General features: G+C 47.2%; 1 protein-coding gene across 20 annotated transcripts in view; it reads right to left on the minus strand.

Moving 5' to 3' along the window:
* Positions 1-18,410, minus strand: part of EIF4G3 (eukaryotic translation initiation factor 4 gamma 3) — a 149,379-nt gene that overhangs the window by 12,282 nt on the left and 118,687 nt on the right. For all 20 annotated transcript variants that reach the window (XM_074893016.1, XM_074893017.1, XM_074893013.1 and 17 more), the window contains 11 exons: positions 14,861-15,031; positions 13,657-13,854; positions 12,129-12,275; positions 11,599-11,835; positions 9,173-9,277; positions 7,439-7,571; positions 6,209-6,303; positions 4,494-4,587; positions 4,136-4,253; positions 2,674-2,897; positions 1,452-1,567 (listed from right to left, as the gene is read on the minus strand). In XM_074893016.1, the coding sequence (XP_074749117.1) occupies positions 1,452-1,567; positions 2,674-2,897; positions 4,136-4,253; positions 4,494-4,587; positions 6,209-6,303; positions 7,439-7,571; positions 9,173-9,277; positions 11,599-11,835; positions 12,129-12,275; positions 13,657-13,854; positions 14,861-15,031 (1,638 nt within the window). The remainder of the gene's footprint in view (positions 1-1,451; positions 1,568-2,673; positions 2,898-4,135; positions 4,254-4,493; positions 4,588-6,208; positions 6,304-7,438; positions 7,572-9,172; positions 9,278-11,598; positions 11,836-12,128; positions 12,276-13,656; positions 13,855-14,860; positions 15,032-18,410) is intronic.

The following is an 18,410-nucleotide window of genomic DNA, read 5'->3' on the forward strand; positions in this document are numbered from 1 at the left end:
CTCTTTGTCTTAGGTTATGCCTTTAGTTATCCAGAACTGGCAGCCCCAGATGCATTTCTGCAGGCCCTGAACGGCTTTTTTTCTGCAGGTCACAAGCCTGGCAGTCCCAGACCGCAGGCTGGGGTCAGGGCTCTTCCGTCAGACGTGCCCGACGGGTCCCGATGTCTCCGGGACAGAGGTGAACGTGCTGCTGTCGCTGACACCGGCGTGCAGCTGAGTGGTTTCAATTTACAGTCAGGTTCAGTCCTGAAGACTAAACTCATGAGAAACAGCCATTCCTCTGCTGTACATGACACTAACACACTCATGTATTAACGTGAGTTTAAGCTGAATTAGTCAGAAGCTTTGCTGCGTTTGAAGAGCGCTGAGAATTTACAATTATCAAGTAACCTCCTCATGCAAACGGGCTGCCTCAATCTGATGTACTTTTGAAACCGCAATTCAACTCTACTTCCATCCAGCCATAAAAAAAAAATGTCATTGTATTTGCAAGCAGAGAAACTGCAGCAGCCCCTTAACCCCGGACACCCAGGGTCAGACTTTGAAATCTATTGCTAAAAGAAAAAGGACCGGAGACTCCTTTGTTAACCAGCCCCACTGCCCCTGACTCCTCCTGCTGAGACCTGCTGGGCCAGCAAGCTGGGGGATGTCTCAAATCAAAGCGTTTGGCTTTTTTTTTTTTCCCTCCAAACTGGGATTTAATAATTTATCCTGATAACTAAATGTGAACCCAAAACAATCCATCATGAGAAGATTCCTCTTTCCGATTTTATCTGGAAGCCCTATGAAGCGCAAGCAGCAACTCTGCTTTTAGGGTGCCAAACCAGGAACTCTAGTTCTAGAAACCAGTGCTGCCATTTCAAACTTGGCAGGTTTTTAAAATCTATTTCAGCAAAAGATCAAACCAATCAGCTTTGCAGTGAATGTAACACGCAAACTCCCTGGACAAGCTAAAAATCCATTTACAAGGGAAACAAAATTTCAACCTTTAACTAGGAAGTGATGACAGCTGCTCAGTAATTTTCAATGTTTATTAAAAATACCCTGGAGTGGTTTGTTCAATATTTAGTATTGCTTTATCTGCCTCCAGATCAGAACAGCACATGCTTTGATAACTGAATGAAAACCTCAGTTTATTTTCCCACTAGCTTTTCTGCTTCCAAAATTGCTGTTATTATGGAGCTGCTCAGTGATTCATGACAGTTACACATACATCTTGCTACTTAAAACACACAAGCTGGGCTATTTCTCCTATTACTACCAGGGCAGAAAACAAGTTTGGAAGACAACTGTCCTAAAAATGCTCACGGAGCTGCTGCTGCCCGTATTTTGACAGGCCCCACATTTCTGCTACCCCTGTGTGAGCTGGGTGCTTACAGAGACACAGTTCCTGGAGAGAAAACCTAGCAGAAAGGTCTGTGGGACTTGAGTGAGGCTTTCATTTTGCTTACCTTAAAATCATTAATATGCAAGAACTCATCAATGATAGATTTGCATTTTCTCTCTATTTCCTCTTCTGAGAGCGAAGGCTTTTCTTGTGCTGGAGCTGGGGGAGCTTCTGGCTTGGCTGGTAGAAATAGAAAAAACCCCACATTTGGAAAAGGAAACTCAGCATCATTTTCAGACACGACATTCTGAAGAGAGAAGTCACCAGAGCAGCGTGTTCCCTGCCCCATCGTCAGGCACAGGCCACTTCTTTCTTGGCTACACTTCCCCCACTCTGAACTCCAAAAGATTTCTGTAAATCAACCTTCTCATAGAAACACAGCTGGCAGTGACACAGGTTGCAACACCTTCAAAGCTCTCTATCAACATTAAATAATTAAACTTTGAGCTGTTACAGCACGCTGCAAATTTAAAACACAACGGGCAGCAACCCAAAGCAATCTCCTGATCACATCCTCAAACCCTTGGTCCCCATAAAGTCCTTTAACAAAGCCCCAAAGCTTCAAGACGAGCGTGTGCTGGGTCGTGGCAGTCCAGATGAACTCCTCACCGTAGCAGTTTCTAGATGCTTCCCAGGGACGGAGCAAAACACTCTACTTGCCGCAAAGGTTCCGTCCACGGGGAACATCACGCTAAGTGTCCTCAGTATTTTCTCACTAACAAATCAGCTCAAGCTGGCAGGAGCAGAAGCGGGAGGGGCAGCGTGACACGGTGACGGCGGGTGCTAACGCCACACCGCACCGAGACCCGATCGGAAGGCAACGCAGCGCTAAAAAGATGCCGTGTGCGGTCTGTCCCAGACCCAAATCACTGCTCTGGCCGCAGGAGATGTTTGCAAAGGGCAGATAGGGCCTTACTGGGCACTGAAGTGGCAGTTCTGCAGAAGTGACACTGATTTGGGGGACTTTTGAGCCCATAAAGCAGCAACAGGATGTGAGCAGGAAAGCCAACGCCGTGGAGTGGCGTTTTGCTGCTACCTGCAGCCTTTCAACCCTGCTGGATCCTAAGGAGGAGCCGGCGGGAGGAGATGACGCCAAGGCCTATATGAATCAGTTGTGTTACAAACCTTTGGGAGGCAGATCACAGCTATCGCCGCTTGACGATGCGTCACTGCGGGACAAATCCTCACACCGCTGCACAGAAATCTGTCGCTTTTTCTGATAGATTTTTCCCTTATGCCTTTTCACACATTCAGCAAGATTCCCCGAGCACGGCAGAGCCGCTTACCAGACTCCTTGGCTTTGTTCCTCTCCGCCTCTGTGCTGTTTCTGTCCAGCTCCATACCGCCTGTTAACTGCTTCACCGTCTCCAGCATCTCCCTCCGCTGCTCCTCTTGTGCCTGATTGTCGAGCAGCAGCTCTTTACTGCTGCTGCCCCGTAGGAAGGTGTTGGGACGGGAGAGGGAAGGTGGGAGAGGTTTGTCGTTCTTCTCCCTGCCCGTGCTCCCGCGACTGCGGAACAAAAACACACGCGCTTAAAGGTTACGGCACGAGTAACCCCCCGCTTGCAGTGCTGGTAACGTCAGAAAAGACACTGGATAGCTTTAGAGTAACTGCAGGAAAAAAAACACAACCCAAACCCAGCACGATTGTTGTCTCAATTTTTTACGGTTGTAGCTACACAGAATATAATGAAAATTAACCCAAGTCTCAGAGATGTGCAAACACAAATATCCACAGCGTGGACAGGCCGAGCCAGCGCTTCCTGGAAAGCCACGAAGTCTTACAGCGCCCGTTTTATATGTAGAACGGTGGATTTTATAATGCAAAGGCCCTGTTTTACTGTGAAATGCTGTGAGTGGTGTATTTTTTACCCATTTATTGAAACAATAGCTTCTGAATAGGGAAGGCTACCAGCACCAGGTGACAAGGATCTGTCCTATTAATTACTGTGTTAATGAGTAAGACAGGCACAGTGATACCAAAATGGAATCATTTCCAAACCAGCCAGAGTTTTTGGTGAAACAGGAGTGAAACCCAGAGGGACAAACCCAACAAAACAGTCCAGCAGCTCGTGCGTACTGGGAGAATCAGTGACATTTTAAATGAACTGTACGTTTATAAACCGTGTCTAGAGCTGATAAATTATTGAGGGTTAATACATGTTTCATGCTACAAGCTGGAGTGGCTGCAGCCCTGATGAAATCGGGGTGCGTGAGAGCACGGCACGGCCTTACGTAGGCATCGCGTGATGCGGAACTGCGGGCGGGCTTGGTCACACCCGATGGGAAGGGTCAGACACAGCCAGAGGGTTTTAAGAGCCCTCCTAAATTTCTACAAGGTTTTAGGCATGTTTTTCCGGATAAATAAACCCGCTGACCTGGCTGAATCCACGACCATTGAATCCAACCTGCATACCTGTTTATTAGAACATTTTACCCGAAGAGTTTTTAACCTGTTATAAACTACCAGCCAATGTATCCTTAGATCAAGGGTGACTGAAAACGTGGAGCCTAAAACATTCACTGTAATGACTTTAAAAATTAATACCACCTGTCTCTCCTATGATATTATAAAATATGCATGTGTTTTAAGTTAACTCGAAGTACACAGCGGGGGAAAAAGCCCCAGCCATTCCTGGAAACTCAATGAAATTCTCTTATTTCTGTGTGCTGGTAACTAGAGCAGCAAGTGGAGAACTCGGGCGTACAGAGAGCAGAAGGGCAAGTCACCGCTGGGCCGAAGCTTACCTAGTTAAGGCCCTGCGAGAATCTAATTCTGAAGATGCGGATGAGGCAGATACAGATGAGACTGGAGGCTGCAGTGCAGAAAATCTGTTCAAACTAGTGGCACTTGGTCGTAAGGAGTCTGGGAGATCGTAAGGACAACACAGAGAAGAGCGACAACAAGGTCAGTAGCTGCTGACACCTCGGCATCACAGAAACATTTAAGCAATAGCTGGTTTCCAAGTGATGGGGAGAGAACTGAAAGGAAAGGGCTGGTCCTGCCCCACAGGCAGTCACACAGAGGTGAGCATCTCCCCCCAGACCCCCTCGTGGCACGGAGGGCTGGTAGCAAAGCAGAGGGTGAGGACCCGTCCTGACTTACCCATCTCGCTTGCCTTCGCTCCACCACTGCTGCCCTTCCCCCAGCTGCCCAACTGGGCTTTAGGCACAAGCTGAATCTTCTCATCTATTGTGGGCTGTAAAACACATCAAGACATACCATTACAAGGGCAAATCGTACATCTTAATTATAAATGGGGTATTTTTTTGGCAACGATCCCTTGTCTTGTGAATACCAAAACGCACTTTAACGCATTTTTGAAAGACCAAACCCTAGGCAAAGACAGAGGACACAAACAACAAAGGGCATCCCAAACAGCCTCTTCCAAAGGGTCAGTGCATGACATTCACAGTGACCAGGAGCTTCTTTTTATTGAGCACTCTGAAGCTCGGTAAGGAGGAAAAAACAGTGTATCAGTACTTGGAAGATGTTCAGTTTTTGTGATGAGTAAAACAGTTCTGCTGTCCACTCCACCTACCAGTCACGGCTTTGGGGGGAATCTGCACAGTCACAAACAGAATTCAGAGGGCGAAGAACGACAATAGGTTGCAGAACTTGGAGGGGAAAAAGTAGTGTCTGACAAGAAGAGAACATTGATTTTACAATGCTCAGTAGGTGAATTTATCGACAGGGAGGTTGTGACCCTGCAGATCTCTTTGTATGAGGCACCTCTCTCCTTCCAACAACGCAGCTGTTGAGGAGCGAGCTCTATTCGTACTGTGTTTGTACTAAACGGAGTAGAAGGACTTTTCCCAGATGAGCTGTAAGCCCAGACAAAAGAAGGCTGAATCCCTCTGCTAATTAAGTTTTGGAGTCTGTTTTGCGACTTTCGCAAGGAAATAACTTCGTTTGATCTGCAGAAGGGCTACAGTCTGTCCACGTTCTGCTTTACAGCTCCTCCAAGCATCCAGGCACTGAGTAAAATTCAAGGAGAGTGACATTAATTGGGACAAGGGAATGTCTAGGAATTGCCATGATTTATGTGAAAGACTGAGTTCTTGGCAAGAAATCCCAAAGCTGTTCTGAAGATCATTAAAAAAGGAGAAATCTCCAAGCTTGCCTAATCTGCAACCTGAAATATATGTCCCCAAATCACCACTTTAATGGTAAAAAAACCAGGAAGATGCTCATCTGGAGGATGGGCGTGAAAGTTTATTACATACTGAGGGATGCACCTGCACCGCACAGAAGTCCAGAAACACTATAAAGCTCTTCTTGTACTACTTGAACCTTTCAAGCCTGGAGTGCTGCCACCTGTGACATGTCAGGAACGTTTTGTTTTCAAATTGAATGTGGCATCCTCATTCTACTAAGAAGCAGCGTCAGAACAGGGTCTTGAGAACTTGAGGGAGCAAAGGATTTCTACCAGACAGGTGTTTGAGATGCCTTCTGTAATAGCCAGATGTGCTGCATCACTGTCACACACAACACCCCACTCACATTCTCTTTTCATCATGAAGGATGAAGATTTTCTAACTAAGAGAACTTCTGGGTCACTAAAAGGACACTATGAACCTGAGAAGAAGTGTCTGCATACTCCTTTCCCTCAAAACAAACAAAATAGGAACATTCAGAAGACAACACAGTCTTCCTTGGTGCTTTATTTATGCACAGTATTAACTCTGGGGATTTAAAGTGTCCCCAAACCCAAGTTTTGACCTGTAAACACCGTAACTGTCTTTCCTAGACAGACAGACACCGTAAGGCAAGACCTCGGCGTTTCTGTTGCTCTGAACGAGTCTTGTGCTGGCACCTACCTTGGTGATTTTAAGGAACTTGGTGGGGTCCAGCACTCTGCTGTTCTTTGCCCCCTGCACAGTGTTCCAACCGCCTTCATCGACCCGCTGGACACCTGCCAGACGACAAACACAAGCGCCCTTAGCCCATCCCCGCCGCTCCCAGCACCCCGGGAGAACGCAGGAGAATGTCTCCAAGTTCGACAGGAGGAGGAAAAGAAGATGGCATGTTTCTGCTAAGCCTCAGCACAATTTTGTGCAGAAATCGTGTTTTTCAGAGTGTTTCTTCAGACCAAAATGACATAATTAGCTTGCCTGACTTTATTATTATAAAATAGCCTTGACAGAAAAGATCTCACTGTTTTCAAGGGTTGGTTTTGGTAGTGATTCTTCCTGGTTCGATTTCTCCGCGTGGGGTTTGTGATCTGGGCACGGCTGCACGTGCTCTGTGTTCTCAAACTCCCCAAAGGAGCAGACGACGTGCCTTTGCTAACCCAAGGCCACATTTGCGGCACAGATTCCAGCAGTGCTAGGCTAGTCTAGACACAGAAGCATTTAGGCAGTCCCAAGTTCCTTACCTTCTCCTGATGTCAGTTTTAGGATAATTAAAACAAAGTCAACGTGTGTTTTCCTTATGTCCTGTCTTCATGGCACTTTTATTTGACAGTGTTTACTATTAAAGAATCCCAAAGATGACTTTCTCCTCACCCCGCTCCCTCCCAATCACTCCAAATTCATCTTCAGGTAGTGCCAGCCTCAAGGGCTGGTAGCAATTTAAGGTAATGCCAAGACGCTTTCTCATGCTGAGTTAACACCTCACAACTTTAACAGCTAAAGACAACATGGTTACTCTTGAAATTAGATGCTATTCTCTTGAAATCAGACTCTGCTGTAACGCAAGAATGGATGGCAAATCTGACTCCTACGTAGTAACTTGTTATAACAGATTTCTGGCAGCCTGTCACAAAATCAAATATGGTTTGCATGAATGCAAAACTTAAGCACTATTGGCCTGCAATTGTTTATTTTTACCCAAGGGATTTGCCCCTGAAAAATCCACACAGTCAATCCATGGCAAGTCTGCTCCTTCTCCAGCCTCAGCCACAATCAGGCCCCAATTCCCCGTGCTCATTACACTTAGAAAAAAACCAAAGAAACAAAACAGATTTTTTTTCTTTTATGTGGGATTCCCTCTATGGCCACTGGATGCAAAATGAGTGAAATGAGCAGCCAACTTGGCTTTTACTTTACCCGGTCTCCTCTTCTCTTTGGTCATGAGTTGTTGGACCTTCCTCTGTTCTTCTTGCTCTTCAATCTTGGCTTCTTTATGAATCTGCTCGATGGTCTTCGGGCCCTGGTCCGCTCTCCGTGACACCCAGTTGCACTAGAAAAAAACCCAAACACATGCTCAGAGATATTTCCAGGAGAGCACCATAACTGGGGTATTTTGAACACCACAAACGAGGCCTAATCCTCTCACCCTTGTAACATGTTAGAGGGGCTGCTCCCCGAGGGACTGGGGAAGACTGCGTGGTGCTGGTTCACGTTATCGCAGCACCACGGGTCAAAGCTATATACTCTATGTTTTGGTGCAGAATGTAGGCTGCAGTGAGACCTGACTTTGGAGAGGCATGACTGAATCCAAGACGTTTTAACCCCTAGCATCCAGCACATTTTTCTAGGTTCAGAGGAAAGAGACCGACTGGAGGGAGGCTGCTGTCACTCTCTATCCATTGATTCCTGACACTGTTCATCGGAGCCCTTCCTCAAAGCTTGAAGAAAAGAATGAAACCCTGAAAATAAAGAAGCAAAATGCGACTACATTTTATCTGGAGATGGTGCTTTGCCACTCCAGGGATTGTCATGGCTGAGACAGGAATCCTGCAGAGAGAGGTGGAGCTGTCTCTCCACAAAACATTTCCACTGCTTGATGTGTCTATTCAACCATACGCTGCGCAGATCCATCTCTCCCCAGAATAACCAGACTGTCTCTTGATCTTGCTACAACCTCATTACAACTTTGGGGGTAATTATCTCTGCGTACCCTGCAGTCAAAACGGTGACTTCAGCCACCACAAAACCCCAAACCAGCTTCCAAACAGCTATTTGAGGTGTGAGTAAAACCTGCTCAGGACTTCAGTTAAGTCTTGTGGCTAAAGCCGTGCTGCTATCAGCACTGCCTGGGTGAAGTTACAGGGGCTGGGGAAGGTTTGTGCAAGGTGCAGTCACGGCGCAGAGTCACCCCTGGCTGTACGAGACTCCAGCTTTAACGCCTTGGCCACGTTCAAAACCCCTGCTGGGTTACAACAGGGGCAGGTCCCTCTCCCCACGGTCTGTGCACTTTACACCAGGTTATTCATTTTTGGAGCTTGGTGTGGACCCACCATCGTCACATTCCGATAGAGCGCAGACTCCATTTGCTTCGCTCTGCACAATGTGGCCAGTAAACAACTAGCAGATGCCTGGTTGTGCTAGCAGTGCAGGCGAATATAGAACTGGCTCTTGACGAGATCCACGCTGCCATGAAAAAGCCCTCAGAGTTTTTACACCAACTTGTGGGGTACGCATCTCGGAGCACTTCGGTCCCACGGCCCAGTTACACCCAGAGTGCACGGAAATGAAGATGGCAAAGCAGACAAGCACAGGGGATGCCATGGGGGAAAAAACCACCCAAAACCTCTCCGTGGAAAGCGCTCAGGTGTGTCTGCTGCAACGGGGCTGGACTAGCAGCATGAGAATCCCGTGTGGGCACGTGGCTAAGCAGAACCAAAACACCCCGACAAGCAGTTCGCCTGTCTACCAACCTTGGCCTTCACTAAGGTAAAATAGAGAGATTTCTTGTCTTTAAACAGCCAGACTTCTGGGATAAGGGGTGCAGATCTCCCCCTAACATCCCACTTCTGCTGTAAATCTCTTGCATGAGAGCTCTTCCAGCCTGGACACGGGAGGGAACCTGCTCTTTTACCGACCTGAGTTGGTACCTACCAGCCTTAGGTCTATTACATCCTGAAGCATGAACCGAATCCTTGAAGATGTTTTCCTCTCTTTCACAATCTTCTCCATCTGATTAAAATACTGGTCCATGCGAGGCTACACAAGAGAAACATCATCATCAATGTGTCTTGGAAGAAAATGAAAATGCTCCCTCAGGCAGGGAGTCAGCGGGTTCCGCATTACAGCATTTCTGTGCCAGAAACGCATCTGGGGACTCGGAGCTGCTCTCCGGAGAAAGGAGTGTTGGGCCTCGGACGCTCCCCTGAGGTTGGACGTGAGTGTGCACAGTGCAGGATGTGCAGGAAACGAGGCACAAGTCTACAGGCACCTCCTTTGTTTAGCACACGCTTTTCTCTGCATTTTTAATTACTCGAATAATCTACACTCTCTGCATGTACATAATAAACTTACTATCCGTTAAAAAAAAAAAAAAATCCATGTTTTTTTTTTCATGGTACAGCTAAGCTTATCTACTGGCTAGCTGCCACCTAAAAGGAGAGTCCTGCTGCACCTCCGAGCTCTTCCTTTTCATATCACCCTGTGTGCTCACCTCAGCCCAAGAAAAACTGGCTCAGAAAACTAAATGGGCATAAAACTAACCCTGCACACCTCATTTTGATGCTTTACCTCCCCAAAATGTCTCAGCCAGGGTCAGGCAAGAGAAGCGGGGGCAGAAGCACTGTTTCTCTCAGCAAGAAGCTGCTTGACAGGCTTAGCTGTAGTACAAAATCCCACAAGCTCCTTTTCGTCCAAAAAGTTGTGATGTGATGGAATCCAAATCAGTTTGCACTAAGTCATGAAATGGTATCACTAGAGAATCCTCCATTAGGTCTAAATTTGAATTGCCAGGCTCCAAAAAGCCTTTTGGCCCAAAATGGGGGCTCTGGCTTTTTTAAACAGAAAGTTTCAGGACAGTTTTATAAAATGTTTTCCACTCTCTTCACTGAAAACTAGCTAAACCCTTAAACAAACAAGAAAAACCCTATTAAAATTTGGTGCTGGCCTTGCCTTGGAAAGTTTCAGCTCTGAGAGCAAATGTTTCCAAAGTTAGGAATGACGGGGAAAATATTTAAAATGGACTTTGTCCAGAAGCTTTAATTATAACTATCACTAACGCTTCAGCTTCAATAAAAACACATAATAAAACATCTACCCCATTAATAGAAAATAAATAAAGCATTATCACTCAGTCTTGATAGAAATAACAAATCACAAAGACAGGACACGGGCAGCTTCTCCCAACGCGTAACACGACGTCTGTAAGCGTTTCCCTGCTGCGCACACGCTCCGGGCTACACCGTGCCACGGCTCGAGGTTGCAGAACTGGCCAGTGCACCAAAATGTTGGCTTTTACAGTGTTTCCATGCTCGCAAAGACCGAAACAGCATCCAGGACTCGTCCAGCATGACCTCAGCTACCGCTTAGAAGTCAGACCCTGTTTTCTTCCCAAAGCACGTGGATAAACTTAATCCCCGCTTCTGGCACTTTCAAACCTGCATCAGTAAGGCCCAGGCTGCTGCGTTAACAGCGCAGGGTATTTAGGCTGGGGGATTAGGGGTAAACTATGCTCTTTTGGTCAATGCTTCGCAAAACAGGTTGGGAAACTTTCCCCATAAGGATGAGGATGGATCCGCTGTGATCCCTGCGATCCAGCGCACTGTAAGGGAACTCCCTTCCCCGAGCAGCTGAAAACAATTAGTTCAGTTTGTTTCCAGAGCTGAGTCCGACTGATTTCTGGCAAAACCCTCGAATGCTTTTTCATCCCAAGCCTGGTTTTTGCGAAGGAGAAGCAAATGGTCTGCGCCAAGAGAAGCTCATCGAGTGCGTAATGCTCCATGCTCCATATACATTTGCTGGAAAATGGGGAGGAGGATGCTGGAGTGCTGCAGTTGCAAAACAGCTGCTTCATTCCAGCCTAGCTGGAGATGATGATGACACAAAACAAAGGCATCCACCAAGGTTCAGGTGGGGGTTTAGGCCAGTTAATGAGGGTTTTTTTTTAGATTTAACCCGAACAATACATTCAGTGGTAGCTTTTGTGGGTAATATAAGCCTCCAATGGTAAAGAAACAACTGTAAATCTTAATGTTTTGGAAACGACAGACAAGAGGTAAAAATCTATTTGGAAAAAGGAACACACAGGATCTGTTGAGTGCTTTTAGACTGTGTGCTTGGATGAAATATTTGAAAACAAGTAGCGAGCGAAGAACACGGTTGAAAATTACACAGACTCTATTAGAAAGGGGCAGAGAGGAAGGAGCGAGGCCAGGGCGTGATGAAACATCCATAGAAGAGCAGATGATTTCCTCATGCCTCATTCCTGAAGAAAAAAATAAATCCTCAAATAAAAACACCCCACACCCATTTTTCCATCCCTGCCTTGAAAGCCTCATCTCTCACTCCCGGGCCTGCCCTACCTTTGCTTTCTCAAAGTCCAGGTCCTTGCCAATGGTAGTTAGCAGGCGGCAAAGGCACTCGAGGGACTCCTCATCGTGGTTTTTCAGCAGCTTTACCACGCAGTCATGCATGATAGCCTCCGTCAGCATTTTTAGTTTGAAAAGCTCGCCAATGAATTTTATATTCCCAATGGATCTCCGTCGGGCTTTGTCCTTGGCCTCCTCCAGCTCGTCATGGAGCCGCGTCTTCTCCTCTGGCTGTAAAACAGAAAAACAGCTCTAAAAAAACATGTTCACAGAGCACAGAACTCTTCAAAAGATCCAGTTTTACATTTATAGTTGCTGTTGTCCCTCTTTACTCTTTTTCTCCCAAAAACCAAAAGGAGGCTAGTATAAACCCGCTAATCAAGGCAAGTATTTTTTATTACACTCAGCCACAGCGACAGAATGAAACTCTCAACTCCAAAATTCCCCCCAAATCGACTGCCATCTTCAAAAGAGATCATCTTCAGAGGGAGCTCTGAGAATTTATGGGGAAAAATACCACTTACAGTGGTAGCAGCTTCAAGTTCTTTCTGCTTCTTTTCAAAGACATCGTCGTCAGCCTTGTCCTTTTCAAATTCCTTCTGGCAGCGATTTAACAGCAACTTGCGAAAATTTACTGTGCTCCCAGGTTTGTCTGCCATGGGCACTTTCAGCTGTAGGAGAAGGAAGAAAAACATCAGCAGAAATACGGCTAAACTTTACATACCAGCGAGGTTTCCTATCAGCTCTCCATTACATTTTATTACGTGCTTCATATTCAGCGACGCAAGTCTGCAAGGCTATGACAGTTGAGCATCACGTCATGATTTCCAGCAGGGTTTTACATTTCATATGTAAAGTCGCACTCAAAACTTGGCTCACGCCACCTCCGCCCAGACACAGATTACATTTCCATTCACAGGATCCTTTAAAAAGACACACTGCTTAAAACCGCTCTTGTTATGTGCTTAAGACTCTGGAGCTCTGCTCCTTCGTTGCATGTCATGAAGGATTTTGGGGGGGAAGGGGGTTATTTTGTCCCAGATTCACCATCTGAAAACTAGCTGTCCGAAGCTTGGCTCGGCACCTTGGGCTCCCTTTGGAACAAGAGAGAAACTGAACTTTCCAAATGTGACTCATGGCATCTTGCGACCAGGCAGAGCAAAGTATCCTCAGCTCCAAACAACACATGACTCCAGGCAAAGCCCTCTGCCTGCAGGCACGGCCAGCGAATGCAGAGGAAATCTGTCATGTAAATTATTTTTATTTATGTTCAGAAACTAACATTTAACTCTGCTCTTGCCACGTTTAACTGCCCATCAGTTCACGAGGATAATGTGCAGAATGTTCACCCGCGCAGAAGAATTTCCCAGAATCATCTCGGTTGGAAAGGACCTTGAAGCTCCTCCAGTCCAACCATGAACCTCACCCTGACCGTTCCCAACTCCACCAGATCCCTCAGCGCTGGCTCAACCCGACTCTTCAACCCCTCCAGGGATGGGGACTCCCCCCCTGCCCTGGGCAGCCCATTCCAACGCCCAACAACCCCTTCTGCAAAGAAATCCTTCCTAAGAGCCAGTCTGACCCTGCCCTGGCGCAGCTTGAGGCCATTCCCTCTTGGCCTGCCGCTGGGTCCTTGGCTCAAGAGACTCATCCCCCCTCTCTGCACCCTCCTTTCAGGGAGTTGCAGAGGGCCAGGAGGTCTCCCCTCAGCCTCCTCTTCTCCACACTAAACCCCCCCAGGTCCCTCAGCCGCTCCCCATCACACCTGTGCTCCAGACCCTGCACCAGCTCCGTTGCCCTTCTCTGGACACGCTCGAGTCATTCAATGGCCTTTTTGGAGTGAGGGGCCCAAAACTGAACCCAGGAATCGAGGGGCGGCCTCACCAGTGCCGAGCACAGGGGTCAGATCCCTTCCCTGTCCCTGCTGGCCACGCTATTGCTGATACAAGCCAGGATGCCGTTGGCCTTCTTGGCCACCTGGGCACACTGCTGGCTCCTGTTCAACCGGCTGGCAATCAAAAAAAAATCCCGTTTGACTTGGGCAGCTCTTACCGTTACAAGACACCTGCACATGTTGGCATACGCCACCGAGAAGCTCGGTTCATCGATAGCCTTCTCGAAGACCAGGTCGATGACTCCTTTCAGCCTCTCTTCTGTATCTACCGTCAGGTCTGTCACTTGCTTCATGAGCTGGTTGAACATCTGGGGTGTCAGCTTGTTCAAGATGCTTCGTACCTTGCGGAACAGCTCCTAGACGACAGGAAAACGGTACGTTAAAGCTCAAATCGCACAAGTGGATTTCAGGAACGAGCTAGGACGCATCTTAGGGGTGAACAGAGAAGATGTCCTAGAGGAACTTCTAGGAAGTTGAGTTACACACAGACACACATTTGTGCACAGTCCAGCTCCAGGCCTAACTCAGCTACCGGCTCCCAAAGACCAAGGCTGCAGGGCAGGATGTTTGGAAATGCCCGAGAGCTTTTTGAAGCGCGACAGCGGCACAAAGCCCTCGCTGTCACCCAACTGAAACATTCTTCTTGATATCAATTTAGCCATGAGATATAAATTAACAGGGAGTGGCCCACTTCTCCCTCAACCAGAGGTAATCAACTTCTCCTATATTTACTTTAAAGCACCTTTTTTTCCTATCCAGAATGATAATTAGGTCAACACCACTGCCATTAGCCTCGAGAACAGAATTCCAGTGTCCTTCAAAACTGTCCCAACTTATCCTACAAATTACAAGTCTGACCACCAGGCAAACACCTCCGCCCAGAGTGGCTGCCCCACGGAGGGGAGGAGGGGGAGAAAGACACAGAGAAAGCTCCAGAGACAGCACTGTCAGGCTGGGCAGGACAAACTGACAGAGGAACCTCAGTCTTGCTGAGGTTCAGGGCAGAAACACAGTCTAAAAGGGGATGAAAAGCAACTTCTGTGATGGAAGTTTGAGGTTGTTTGCTTTAAAATGGAGACAGAAATATTCTAGTGAAATAGCAATAGAAAAACAATCCTGGAGGAGAGGTAGTAGGTTGTCTGGTGTTCCCTATTTAGACTCGCTTAATATACAGGATTGCCATTTAAACTCCAGGTCAAGAATAAACAAGTGAAAAAAAAAAAAAATCAAGGTAGGGGAAAGCTGTGATTCAAACTGGAATCCGTTGCCCTTTTTTACTGTCTTACACAACAGCAAAGGCAAATTACCATTCCCCTTCTGTTACAGACTGCTGTACTCAGAAGCACTTGCTAATGCTCTCACCTGGGTTTTGACATTTTCTGGGTCCTCAGTTTGGTTTTCTCTCTTCAGGCTCGGCTTCCAGGCGTTCTCTGCCTTCTTCAGGTGGACATCCTCCTTCACACACACAGTGATGATCTTCCTGGGCTCTCTCCTCTGGCCTGGCTGAGATCTCCTCGGTCCAACATTCAACAACTAGGACAAAAACATTCCTTGTTATATCCCCTTTTAAGCTCGCACCTCGATAAACCACTCCAGGGCGCAACGCCAACACCCGCTGACGGCAACGCCGACAATCAGCAACTCCTCCTAGGACTCTGAGGACTCCCTCCGACCCAACACAGCCGTCCGGGTTGGTCAGAGGGAACAGGAAGACACCAAACACGTTTCTCTCAGGCAGCTTTTCCCAAAACAGATAAGGGATGACCCCCGCCTACACGCATCGGCGATGCTCCGGGCGTTGCTTACGCACTGCAGAGCTGAACCCTGCTGACCAAAACGGCCTCTTGACAGGCAGACACTGCCTAACAGACATCAGAGCAAAGGCGTATTTGAGGATTAAGTAAGTCCTTACAGGTGTATTTCAAACGTGCCATCCCAAGCAATTAGCTAATGATACATTATCATTTAGCAACTCTGCCAAAGCCATTAAGTTTTACTGGAGATTGCTTCAGACAGCCATTTTGAGACAGGAATTATGTAAAACACACTGAGTGGAGCACCAGTGGAGCTCCTGCATTGTAGAAATACGGATCCTAACAGATGTGGGTCAAACTCTTTATAGTTCAGAAAAGAAAGAGAAACACAGTACTTTGTTTGAAACAGCATCAGGTGCCTCTCTGCAATCCTGTCTAACATGATGCACCTTCTGGTCAAATCAGGTATGAAAACTGCTGAAACCGGGGAGTTTTTCATCTGTTGTACAAGTGATAGGGCACAAGACACCCCCAAACTCCCTCTTCATCATCTGGGAGCATCTGATTAAGGACTAAAAGTATCAAATATTATCAGGAGGTTATTCTTCCCCTGTGCTCTCTCATATTTCTTAACTCATTTATTAGAAACGTCCAATCTCAACGTAAAAATTAGTGCAGCAAAAAAACTCCATTTTCAAACCCTGCTGCTTTCCACAGAAGGAATTAATCTCTTCAGTGGGCAGTAGGCAGCCTCCACATGAAAGATGGGCCAGTTAAAACATTTCTTTGTTCAACAAAGGGATTCAACGAGCATCAGAGAGGGAAAACCATCTCAGTTATTCAAACAGCTTCACCGAGTACAGGAGGAAAGTGCTCTTAGCTGGTGTCTCTTATGTCACGTCAGCCCCAAACCTGGTTTTGCACTATTAAAAACCAAAATCCTCCTTAAAGGCAGGAGCTTGCATCTGCAATTTGAACCGCTTGGCTCTGACGACATAAATACGTGCTGCTGCTGAAAGCAAATGAACATAATCACCGCTGCTGCTGGAGTTCTCGTTTGGGCTTCGTTAATGAATAGCAGCAACAGAGTAAGGTGTTGTCAAAAGACAACGACCTCCTGCGTGGAAGAGGGCTACGTGGTGCAGCGTGTTAGCGTGCTGCCCACCACCCACAAAGGCCTCCCCGCTCAGATCCCGCCGGCGGGCACAGAAATAACCCATCAGATCGATCAAACTTTTGGGGGGCGCAAGCTGTAACGGTAACGCAACCGCGCGAGTCGATCGCTCCCGAGATACCAACAGCAGAAGGAGGCAGCAAGAACGTGGAGCCTTCACGATGCTTTTGTGTGCTGGATGCCTTCCTAAAAGAGCTGTCAACCCTCCCTATGACTCCTCTCCGCTCCCACCCAGAGCCCTTGATCGACACTAGATGACGCAGCACAAACTGCTTCACAGCCCTGCGTTGAGACATGCACCTCTGGTTTTACACAATTTCACACAATTTTGCTGCCCGGGTTCTAACTACACCGCAAACATACAGCTGTGGAAAGAAGAAACTTCCCTCCAGCTGAAAAACCAGACAATAACGCAACAGAAAACCGACTGGTTTCAGCCACACACGCTAGACCTCATCACACGTCTCCTTGCCCACGGAAAGCTTGGTAGCCAGAGCCAGGCTGGCAGCGTGCCCTGAAAATCAAAACCTTTGGGCTCATTTCCCCCAGGAACCAGGGCAAAGCCAGCAAGAGGCAACCTGTGGCCACCCTGTCTCTCTTGCACAGAGACAGCTCTGGTCTGAAGGACCTTCCAAAACGCAGCCGGGCTGTAAGGCGCGAGAACAGAGCTGCAGAGGCACGGCGCTTCCTCGGGTACGGGTCCACGCAAAGCCGGAGCGTCGGCTTTGAGAGCAAACGGACCTCCCTGAAGGAGGTGGCTACTTCCCTTGCAGAACCGAAGGATGCAAGGAGCACTCGTGCATCTCCTGAGTGTCCGCATGTTACGTGTCACAGCCGCCTCAAATCCTTCGAGAACAGACCTTTAAGTGCATTAATAGAACAAAGACTTTCTTTAAGATTGTATTTTCTTAATATCTGTGAATAAACTTGGTCCAAACCTGTTTGATTAGGTTTTAAAAGCAGCGAAGAGAAGCCTCTTTGGAACATGTAATAAAATAATACATGGATCAAACTTTTAACAGAAAAAATCTGGGGTTTTTTGGTTCCAAATCTACAAAGCGGTGAGTTAAACAGGTGCTTGAGCTCAAGTGGCAAGTTTAACAGGCTCTTGAGCTCATGCCTGGCCTCCTTTTTGTAACCCAGTCCAAGTAAATAATAATGGTCCTGTAGCACCTGCAATTACAGCGCTACAGCCTGCACTGAAATAATATTTTCCACCAAAGGCCCAGAGAAGTGCTTACCAGATGTTACTACTTTAATCTGAAGTACCTTACTTTACAGATTACTTTAATCTGAAGTCTTCCGGATGAAGCGTGGGGGGGGGAGGAAAAGGAAAGCAGAAAGAAACAGGGACAAGCCCCCTGTAGAGGAGCAAAAAACTCGCAGCAACACAGTACAACCTGGTGCTCTCCCTCACAGTCCGCTTCCACTCTCGGGACACAAGTCTTAAAAAACATCGAAGAAATTAAAGAGCTGCTTCTCCCTCCACAACAAATGCAGAAGGCAAAATTGAGGTTAGAGGCTAGAAGCGGTTCTGCCTTCCAGGGAAGCACAAGAAACAAGGCGACTCGAGTTTCCATCACCTCTCAGGAAGGATAAAAGCAGACTCATCCCACCTCTGTGCGCGGGGACGGACCGGTCCTCTCCAACCCTATTTGCATCTCGTTACCCACGGCACTCATCTAACCCCTTATCTACATCAGAAAGCGTTTATTAGCTGTATTTTGTTCCTGTGTAACCACACCCCTCGTGTTGTTTGATGCGACATTTGTTAGTTATAAAAACAGTCATACAACACGTTTAAGCGAAAAGAAGGAAATAAAGACAAAAGCCAAGGAAGCAAAACAAAAGATTCTCAACGTGCCGAAAGCTTGTTAGCGCTGAGCTGCTCGACGTTATTTCGAGGGCAAGGAATAGGCAGTGGGGTTTAATGGTTTATGGGCATGGCCTGTGTAGAGGTGGAATGACCGGGTGGACAGACAGC

This window comes from Strix uralensis, chromosome 23 (genome assembly GCF_047716275.1).
Source record: "Strix uralensis isolate ZFMK-TIS-50842 chromosome 23, bStrUra1, whole genome shotgun sequence".
In the NCBI taxonomy this organism is placed as follows: Eukaryota; Metazoa; Chordata; class Aves; order Strigiformes; family Strigidae; genus Strix; species Strix uralensis.